General features: G+C 46.3%; 1 protein-coding gene across 1 annotated transcript; it reads right to left on the reverse strand.

Annotated features, from left to right (window-relative positions):
- Positions 1-8,689: 8,689 nt before the first annotated feature.
- Positions 8,690-10,665, reverse strand: LOC110501887 (ADP-ribosylation factor-like protein 4C). Its single transcript, XM_021579741.2, has one exon. The coding sequence runs from the start codon at positions 10,041-10,043 to the stop codon at positions 9,465-9,467; it is 579 nt and encodes a 192-aa protein (XP_021435416.2). The 5' UTR covers positions 10,044-10,665; the 3' UTR covers positions 8,690-9,464.
- Between the last annotated feature and the right edge of the window lie 651 nt (positions 10,666-11,316).

Here is an 11,316-nt window from a genome sequence, read left to right on the forward strand (position 1 = left end):
TGGTGGCATTGTCATGCTGGAGGGTCATGGAGGGTCAGGATGAGCCTGCAGGAAGGGTACCACATGAGGGAGAAGGATGTCTTCCCTGTAACGCACAGCATTGAGATTGCCTGCAATGACAACAAGCTCAGTCCGATGATGCTGTGACACACCGCCCCAGACCATGATGGACCCTCCACCACCAAATCGATCCCGCTCCAGAGTATAGGCCTCGGTGTAGCACTTATTCCTTCGACGATAAACATGAATCCGATCATCACCCCTGTTGAGACAAAACCACGACTCGTCAGTGAAGAGCACTTTTTGCCTGTCCTGTCTGGTCCAGTGAAGGTGGGTTTGTGCCTTTCACTGCGAGGACGATCAGCTGTCTGTCCTGTCTCCCTGTAGCGCTGTCTTAGGCGTCTTACAGTACGGACATTGCAATTCATTGCCCTGGCCATATCTGCAATCCTCATGTCTCCTTGCAGCATGCCTAAGGCACGTTCACGCAGATGAGCAGGGACCCTTGGCATCTTTCTTTTGGTGTTTTTCAGTCAGTAGAAAGGCCTCTTTTGTGTCCTAAGTTTTCATAACTGTGACCTTAATTGCCTTCCATCTGTAAGCTGTTAGTGTCTTAACGACTGTTCCACAGGTGCATGTTATTAATTGTTTTTGGTTCGTTGAACAAGCATGAGAAACAGTGTTTAAACCCTTTACAATGAAGATCTGTGAAGTTATTTGGATTGTTATGAAGTATCTTTGAAAGACAGGGTCCTGAAAAAGGGACATTTCTTTTTTTGCTGAGTTTAGTGACCTCAATTATCTCGTAGCCCTGCACATCGACTCTGTACTGGTACTCCATGTATATAGGCATGTTATTTTAACTCGTTGTTGTTCTTCACTGTGTATTTATTACCGTCACATTTTTTTTTAAATTAAATATTTCTTTATCTTATCTTAAAATACCCATAAGTAAGAAAGTCCTTGTTAGTTTACCTGTTGTTTACGAAGCATGTGACTGTAACAGCTGTTGGTGGAAGAAGATGAGGACCAAAGTGCAGCGTGTTCATTGACACTGAACACTAAATACAAAAATAACAAAAGGAATAACCGAAACAGTCCTGAAAGGTGAAAAACACTAAACAGAAATCAACCCACAAAACTCATGTGTGAAAAAGCTACCTAAGTATGGTTCTCAATCAGAGACAACGATAGACAGCTGCCTCTGATTGAGAACCACACCCGGCCAAACAACAAAGAAATACAAAACATAGAAAATGAACATAGAATGCCCACCCTAGTCACACCCTGGCCTAACCAAAATAGAGAATAAAAGCCTCTCTATGGCCAGGGCGTGAAGGTACCACCCTCCCCCCCAAAGGTGCTGACTCCGGCCACAAAACCAGACTCTAAAGGGGAGGGTCGGGGTGGGAATTCTTTACGGCGGCGCCTCGCAACAGGTCCCGGACAGGAGGGCGACTCTGGCAGCTCCCGGACAGGAGGGCGACTCTGGCAGCTCCCGGACAGGAGGGCGACTCTGGCAGCTCCCGGACAGGAGGGCGACTCTGGCAGCTCCCGGACAGGAGGGCGACTCTGGCAGCTCCCGGACAGGAGGGCGACTCTGGCAGCTCCCGGACAGGAGGGCGGCTCTGGCAGCTCCCGGACAGGAGGGCAACTCTGTCAGCTCCCGGACAGGAGGGCGACTCTGTCAGCTCCCGGACAGGAGGGCGACTCTGGCAGCTCCCGGACAGGAGGGCGACTCTGGCAGCTCCCGGACAGGTGGGCGACTCTGGCAGCTCCCGGACAGGAGGGCGACTCTGGCAGCTCCCGGACAGGAGGGCGACTCTGGCAGCTCCCGGACAGGAGGGCGGCTCTGGCAGCTCCCGGACAGGAGGGCGACTCTGGCAGCTCCCGGACAGGAGGGCGACTCTGTCAGCTCCCGGACAGGAGGGCGGCTCTGGCAGCTCCCGGACAGGAGGGCGACTCTGTCAGCTCCCGGACAGGAGGGCGACTCTGTCAGCTCCCGGACAGGAGGGCGACTCTGGCAGCTCCCGGACAGGAGGGCGACTCTGGCAGCTCCCGGACAGGAGGGCGACTCTGGCAGCTCCCGGACAGGAGGGCGGCTCTGGCAGCTCCCGGACAGGAGGGCGACTCTGGCAGCTCCCGGACAGGAGGGCGACTCTGGCAGCTCCCGGACAGGAGGGCGACTCTGGCAGCTCCCGGACAGGAGGGCGACTCTGGCAGCTCCCGGACAGGAGGGCGACTCTGGCAGCTCCCGGACAGGAGGGCGACTCTGGCAGCTCCCGGACAGGAGGGCGACTCTGGCAGCTCCCGGACAGGAGGGCGGCTCTGGCAGCTCCCGGACAGGAGGGCGGCTCTGGCAGCTCCCGGACAGGAGGGCGACTCTGGCAGCTCCCGGACAGGAGGGCGGCTCTGGCAGCTCCCGGACAGGAGGGCGGCTGTGGCAGCTCCCGGAAAGGAGGGCAACTCTGGCCTAACCAAAATAGAGAATAAAAGCCTCTCTATGGCCAGGGCGTGACAGTGACAAATAGAATTTGATTTGATGTCTGTCTTGACATTGGGAATGTGTGTAATTTGATGGGCGCGTGTGCAACAATTGACTTCTTACTACCCCTCCACTCTCTTGTATATTTAGACACTAGCTAATACAACAAGCATGTCAACATTTCTTGGGATGTTTTTAACTTCTACATCCACTGTCTCTTCTTGTTTACATCCTGTATAAACCAAACCGTTGTCCAGGCCCAGTATGTATGTTGAACATGTGCCCTGCCTCTATAGGCTACAGTAGGAAAACAAAGAAGAGGAAGGAGAAAGTTGATGTTTAAATTTCAACATGTTTAGCGTCATACTGTCATATTCCCCTCCCCCCCACCACCTCACCATCTTTCCTTTTCTAACTGAAGGTTAACATGTCAAATGTGTCACCGTTAAATTTGGACGTCCATCATGGTTCACCTTCGCCTCTGACCTTCCACTCCAGTACCAGACAAGAGGCTGAGGCGGGCTCCTCGCGCCCCTCCTAAAGTATACACAGCTCATGAACTAATAATCCCTTCATTAATGTTTGTTGTTGTCGTCGGTATTTTGGTTAACGTTTCCTCGGCAACAGTGATGAATTTGATACAGCTGTGCCACCCATAATGATAATGTGGATTTCACTTCTTTTTTTCTTTCCTTCTGTGTCAAATGACTGGAGAATAATTATTAAGAGCAAAGAATCAAGCTAAGCAAATCATTCCAAACTGATACATTTAGCATTTCATTAGCGCCCCATTGGAGAGCAGGTCCTGTGAAATAGGGAACAATCTGCTATACTGGTGGGGTGGAATAACAGTACACTGCTGCTATTGTCATCGTCTCTCTCTTGACCCACAAAAGGACTTCGTAACAGTATAACCACATCCTTATCAAGAGAAACTAGCTCATAGAAATGACAAAATAAGCACTTCCGGAGGTCACATTGTTGTCTGGGCTCAAATGTACAGCCGATCCTTTTCCTGTAATGAACAATGGAGGTAAGACATGATATTAGGCTATCCAGGCTGTATCACTTCCGGCCGTGATTTGGAGTCCCATAGGGTGGCGCACTATTGGCAAAGCGTCGTCCGGGTTTGGCCGCGGTAGGCCATCATTGTATATAAGAATTTGTTCTTAACTGACTTGCCTAGTTAAATAAAGGTTAAATTAAAAAATGTAAAAACAGAAGCCCGTTAACTCTCGTAGTTATTCATGTATTGACAGAGAAAGTGAGGGACCACATGTAAAAAAGCAGGGAAAGGGAATCAGCAGTAGTTCAATAGCGATCATTAAGGTGTGAGGAGACAAATGGGTATTGGGTTTGCTCCTGTCATCTCTGACCTTTCATCTCATTAGCACATCTGTTCAATTGAGCATAAAATCTATCACCTGACAAGTAACCTTTGTATATGCAATTACCTCACGACCCTAACCCTAACAGGTCAAACATTTAGATTATGATTAGGAAGTTAGTGACAAAATCAATAGTTTTATTTGTAATAATAATAATATGGTTAGTTATATGATTTTTGAAAATAAGGTCACGCCTGGGGCGTAACAAACCACACAAAGGGGCTAACGGCTAGTTCTCTGAAACCGTTACGGTTTAACCCATTGCTGTTGTTTCCATAGACATTGGATGTCCTAAGAATACTGGCCTCTAGCTGTTCTTCAGTGCGCTCCCACAATGGCTTCCTTTGCTCAGCTTGCTCTCTCTCTTTCTGGGAATACACCAGATGCTATTGAGTCATCTGTCAGACCATGTTAATCCAACAGCCAAACATGTGCTGTATCTAAAGTAGAGATCATCAGACGTACATGCAGACAAACTCCCTTAGTCTCTGTACTTCACACTAACCAGGTCAACTTATCACATGGTAAAGCTACCGCCATCAAAAAATGCACGTGGCCTTTGAGTGAGGGTAGACGTTGAAAACCCAACGTGTGCCCTCCTTAAGTCGGACCCCACCCTCATGATTCAGAATGCCATTTTTCAGTATTACTGGCCAGAATATGGTACTGCCACGGTCGAGACACACAAACACGGAAAGAACATACATCTTGCTCCTACGGTCTTATAGGCAGAAACTCGAACAGGATGTACCAGTGACTAGAACCAATCAACAGTGGTCTGACCAATCGGAATCCCCTCTTCAAGATTGTTTTGAACACGAGTCCTGGGATATATTCCGGTCAGCCTCAGAGAATAACATCGACCTATACACTGACTTGGTGAATGAATTTTTAAGGTAGGGAAGTGCATTGGAGAAGTTGTACCCACTGTGATTATTAAAATCTACCCTAACCAAAAAACGTGGATGGATGGTGGCATTCGCGCAAAACTGAAAGCACTAACCATAGCTGAATATAAACAGTGTAGTTATTCCCTCTGCAAGGCAATCAAACAAGTGAAATGCCGGTACAAGAACAAGTGGAGTCGCAAATCAATGGCTCAGACACGAGATTCATCTGGCAGGGTCTACAGGAAATCATGGACTACAAAAAGAAAACCAGCCATGTGACGGACGTCACGCTTCCAGACAAACTAAACACCTTCTTTGCCCGCTTTGAGGATAATACAGTGCCACCGTCGCGACCCGTTAACAAGAACTGCGCCTCCTCCCTCTCCTTCTCCGTGGCCGACGTGAGTAAAACATTTAAATGTATTAACCCTCTCAAGGCTGCTGGTCCAGACGGCATCCCTAGCCGCTTCCTCAGAGCATGTGCAGACCAGCTGACTGGTGTGTTTACGGACATTCAATCGCTCCCTATCTCATACTGCTGTCCCACATGCTTCAAGATGGTCAATATTGTTCCTGTTCCCAAGAAGGCAAAGATAACTGAACTAAATGACTACCACCCGTAGCACTCACTTCTGTCATCATGAAGGATCATATCACCTCTACCTTACCGGCCACCCTAGACCCACTTCAGTTTGCATACCGCCCTAACAGGTCCACAGACGATGCAATTGACATCACACTGCACACTGCCATATCCCATCTGGGCAAGAGGAATACATATGTAAGAATGTTGTTCATTGACTACAACTCAGCATTCAACACCATAGTACCATTCAAGCTCATCATCAAGCTGTAGGCCCTGGGCCTCAACCCTGCCCTGTGCAATTGGGTTCTGGACTTTCTGACATGCCGCGCTCAGGTGGTGAAGGAAGGAAACAACATCTTCACCTCGCTGACCCTCAACACTGGGGCCCCACAAGGGTGCATGATCAGCCCCCTCCTGTACTCCCTGTTCGCCCATGACTGTGTGGCCTTGCACGCCTCCAACTCAATCATCAAGTTTGCAGGCGACACAACAGTAGTGGGCTTGATTACCAACAACGACTAGAGAGGTGAGGGCATCCGGTGTCAGGAAAACTACCTCTCACTCAACATCAAAAAAAAAGGAGATGATTGTGGCCTTCAGGAAACAGCAGAGGGAGCACCCCCCTATCCACATTGAAAGGACAGCAGTTGAGAAAGTGGAAAGTTTTATGTTCCTCGGCGTACACATCAACGACAAACTGAAATGGTCCACCCACACAGACAGTGTGGTGAAGAAGACGCAACAGTGCTTCTTCAACCTCAGGAGGCTGAATAAATTTGGCTTGTCACCCAAAACCCTGACTAACTTTTACAGATCCACAATCGAGAGCACCCTGTCGGGCTGTATCATCACCGGGGGCAAACTACCTGCCCTCCATGACACCTACAGCACCCGATGTCACAGGAAGGCCAAAAAGATCATCAAGGACAACAACAACCCTGTCAAGGACAACACTGCCTGTTCACACCGCTACCATACAGAAGGCGAGGTCAGTACAGGTGCCTTAAAGCTGGGACCAAGAGACAGAAGAACAGCTTCTATCTCAAGGCCATCAGACTGCTAAACAGCAATCACTAACTCAGAGAGGCTGCTGCCTACATGGAGAACCAATCCCTGGCCCTTTAACAAATGGATCACTAGTCACTTTAAATAATGCCACTTTAAAAATGTTTACATACCTTACATACTGTATTTTATACCATCTATTGCACCTTGCCTATGCCGCTCGGCCATCACTTTCTCATTCACCCCTTTTAGATTTGTGTGTATTAGGTAGTTGTTGGGGAATTGTTAGATAACTTGTTAGATATTACAGCATTGTCGGAACCAGAAGCACAAGCATTTCGCTACACTCACAATAACATCTGCTAACCATGTGTATGTGACAAATAAAATGTGATTTTGATTTGAACAATTGTATGGTAGGTACACCCAGTTACACACAGCCTGACTGATCAAACTGTCTTGCCCTTATCAGGTGGCCATCCCCTCCTGATTAATCTCCCTGGCACATAGAACACATACCCAACCACTGTAGGGTTCAACAGGTCACAGACAAAGCACAGAAGGTCCTGTTACCAAGGGATCTCTTTTCTTCTTTCACACTCCAGTAGATACTCCTAATGACTAATGGAGGGGGAGCTGTGTGTGTGTGAGAGAGAGAGAGAGAGAGAGAGTGTGAGAGATAGAGAGAGAGAGACAGTCAAAGAGAAAGAGACACAAAGAGTGAGACAGAGAGAGAGAGAGACAGTCAGCGAGACAGAGAGAGACAGTCAGAGAGAGAGAGTCAGAGAGAGAGAGAGCGAGTCAGAGAGAGACAGTCAGTTGCTAAAACCTCACAGAGAACCAGTTACTAATACCTCACAGGGAACCAGTTACTAATACCTCACAAGGAACCAGTTACTAATACCTCACAAGGAACCAGTTACTAATACCTCACAGAGAACCAGTTACTAATTCCTCACAGAGAACCAGTTACTAATACCTCACAGAGTACCAGTTACTAATACCTCACAGAGAACCAGTTACTAATACCTCACAGGGAACAAGGTTACTAATACCTCACAGGGAACCAGTTACTAATACCTCACAGAGAACCAGTTACTAATACCTCACAGTGAACCAGTTACTAATACTTCACAAAGAACCAGTTACTAATACCTCACAGTGAACCCGTTACTAATACCTCACAGGGAACCAGTTACTAATACCTCACAGAAAACCAGTTACTAATACCTCACAGAGAACCAGTTACTAATACCTCACAGGGAACCAGTTACTAATACCTCACAGGGAACCCGTTACTAATACCTCACAGAGAACCAGTTACTAATACCTCACAGAGAACCAGTTACTAATACATCACAGAGAACCAGTTACTAATACCTCACAGAGAACCAGTTACTAATACCTCAGAGAACCAGTTATTAATACCTCACAGGGAACCAGTTACTAATAACTCACAGGGAACCCGTTACTAATACCTCACAGAGAACCAGTTACTAATACCTCACAGAGAACCAGTTACTAATACCTCACAGAGAACCAGTTACTAATACCTCACAGAGAACCAGTTACTAATACTTCACAGAGAACCAGTTACTAATACCTCACAGAGAACCAGTTACTAATACCTCACAGAGAACCAGTTACTAATACCTCACAGAGAACCAGTTACTAATACCTCACAGAGAACCAGTTACTAATACCTCATCGTTGTCTCTGATTGAGAACCATACCTAGCTAGCCTTTTCCCACCTGTGTTTTGTGGGTTATTATTTTTTCCGTGTGTGTTTGTGTGCACCTCGGTTGCGTCACCTTCTTTGCTGTTTACCTGTTTGTTTTTTGGTTATTTCGGTTTCACTTTCATTAAAAGATGTGGAACTACATGCCTTGGTTGATTTATGACAGGGAGTTTGAGGATAGCAAGCGTGACAGGTAGGCCTATCCAAAACACCTCCATTCTAAGACCTGAAACACCATACCCATCCTTCTGGTTTGTGAGCTCAAATTAGTCACTCATTAAATCGTAAAATGATTAGGCTACACAGCACCCTCTAGATTGAGAGTAACAGACTAAGTACTAAAGTCTGGCAGATCAGCATTGACTAGAGATATACCCATTAGCTCTCTGATAGACTAAAGTCATTGAACTGGGTGACCACCCCTTCAGTCACCCTCCTTGTCAAACATCAGGTCAGCTCAATAATTCACAATAAAAACCACACCTCCGGTGGATCACCATCACCCTGGTCAGCTGTTGACATTGTTATGCAATTCCTGTAGGTTCAAACTAGAATTCCTATCTCCCACCATGTAAATAAAAGTAAATCAGTCACAATGCATTTTATATATTTTAATATAAAAAAAATACTTCAATTTTGGCTTTCAGGTACATAAACAGCCTGTGTTTTGCTATACAGTGTAGTACTTTATTATTTTGTTAGGAAATGAAAAGTGCAAAGTAGTGGACCACGTTGCAGGCAATGTTATCTTTAGTCCATCACGCATAGTAAAAGCTAATTCAACACTCCAAAGCCTTGTTGGCGTCTTCATTAATATACCGAGACAGAGACTGAGGTGAGACTGTCATAACACAGACATCTGTTTGTTATTTTCTCTGAATGAACAGGGTCCATTTCATTTTGACCCACATCCACTTAACGTACAAAGTCAAACTTGATGTCCGAAGAAGCACTCCGTGAAGACGTGTCGATAGGCTGTCCATAGTCAATCACAGTAGGCCTACAGGTAGGCTATGGGATGCTACTTCAAAATCACATGTTGAGCTACAGAATTAGAATCCACCGTACAGCAGCAAATAACGGGCCAGCCCGTTGTCATTTATCAATGCTTTGTTCCTGTGATAAAAGTAATTTCAAGTTTTTTTTTGGTTAACCTTGGTATATATCTTGCACACACAGAGGCACCCTCTTGTGTACAAAAGCATAGTTCAGCTAATAGGGTTCATAGCGTCAGCAACTATGACAATAACCCAATGAAAGGAAATACAAAAATCACCGCAAAGTAAACGTGATTTTAGGGCAACATCGGCATACCCGAAAAGCATTTAGATACAGTAATTGTCCATATACGTTACGACACATGGGCGGTCGTTATCGTTTCTTCTTTTGCTTTAAAGATTTTCTCCGCTTTACTATCATCTCATATAGTTTGTCCATACCCTCGTGAAGTCCCTCGCCAATTATGGCGCAGCAAGGTTGGACGTGGTATGAGGTGGATGGAGTGAGCTCGTGGAGAGCCAGCTGTTTTTCAATGTCTGCGACTGGAAGAGATTTGGGCAGGTCCTGCTTGTTGGCTATCACCAGAAGAGGTGTCCCCTGGTTCTCTGCGAATTTTGTGACTTTATGCAGTTCTGTTTTAGCCTCCTCCAACCGGTCAACGTCCACTGAGTCCACCACATAAATGATGCCGTCCGTGCACCGACTGTAGGATTTCCACAGGGGCCGCAGCTTCTCCTGACCTCCGACGTCCCAGAAGTGACAACTGATCCCCTTCGCGGTACCATTACTCAGTTTGATTTTCTCAGTGTTGAATCCAATTGTTGGCACAGTGTTTACGAATTCGTTGAATTTCAGACGATAGAGAACAGTCGTTTTGCCAGCGGAATCCAAACCCAGCATCACAATGTGTAGTGATTGGAAAGCAGATATGTTGGAGAAACTGTTGCCCATTCTCGAAACAGTTGAGGGGAACGCCTGGCTCCTTTATGTAGGACCTATCGGATGGCCTAATAGGCTATAGCGTTTTAATATTCAATAGGCTCTTCGATGAATCCACACAAATAATATCAACAAACCTAATGTCAAGGTGTTTACAGGCCCGCCGTGCGCTCTGGCTGGTTGATCCTTGTTTTGCCCTCAGCTGCATTGGTGGACAGTGTCCGCGTCTGTAGGACGCAACGCGGTGGTCATTACAATTCTCCTCACACACTCCAGTTAAGATTCCATGTTGTGACAGTCAAATTCCTCGCACTCACCGAACAGCTTAAGGACGAAAACACCCTCCTTGCGGTCTCTCTGCTGTTTTTCCCGTGAACACTGCGCACTTGTGTCACCCGCGTCTCCTCTGGCACATTGGCTGTCCAAAAAAACTAGCCTCCGTTCCGGGAACGAAAGACATAAATAAATTCACTCCAGAGGTTGTCGATGAGTTCGGGTAATCCTGAGATATGCCTACACTGCGTCCATAAACGACGTTAAAGTTATCGAAGCTATATTTGGGTTGATGTTATGATCTCTATGGTGCGTCACGGCATAAACGGTCCTATCCCTGCGGTCGCTGCATACACACTGATGAGAGGATGAGGAAGCAGACTGCTAAACAGCGTAGTAGCCTGCCTCCCTCTCATACCATACCATACGCTCCACCTATTCGAGCCATGCCAAACAAAATACACATGTATTATTATGGTGTCCACATGCACGTCACATGCATATCGAAATATATGTCTAGAGATCTAATAACCTTTGCTTAATTCTGTTTTTATTCAATTCCCCAATAGGCCTGTGGATTATTACCGGTGTGAGAATATTCCTGACCGGATGATGATAACGAAAATGTATAGAGATTATAGCATAGGTTTAGAACACAGGTTTAAAGCACAGGTTTAGAACACAGGTTTAGAACACAGGTTTAGAACACAGGTTTAAAGCACAGGTTTAGAACACAGGTTTAAAGCACAGGTTAGAACACAGGTTTAGAACACAGGTTTAAAGCACAGGTTTAGAACACAGGTTTAGAACACAGGTTTAAAGCACAGGTTTAGAACACAGGTTTAGAACACAGGTTTAGAACACCGGTTTAGAACACAGGTTTAGAACACAGGTTTAAAGCACAGGTTTAGAACACAGGTTTCAAGCACAGGTTTAGAACACAGGTTTAGAACACAGGTTTAAAGCACAGGTTTAGAACACAGGTTTAGAACACAGGTTTAAAGCACAGGTT

This window comes from Oncorhynchus mykiss, chromosome 22 (assembly GCF_013265735.2).
Source record: "Oncorhynchus mykiss isolate Arlee chromosome 22, USDA_OmykA_1.1, whole genome shotgun sequence".
NCBI classification, from domain to species: Eukaryota; Metazoa; Chordata; class Actinopteri; order Salmoniformes; family Salmonidae; genus Oncorhynchus; species Oncorhynchus mykiss.

Excerpts from the sequence above, each read along its gene's own strand:
- LOC110501887 (XM_021579741.2), bottom strand. The coding sequence starts at position 10,043 with ATGGGCAACAGTTTCTCCAACATATCTGCTTTCCAATCACTACACATT.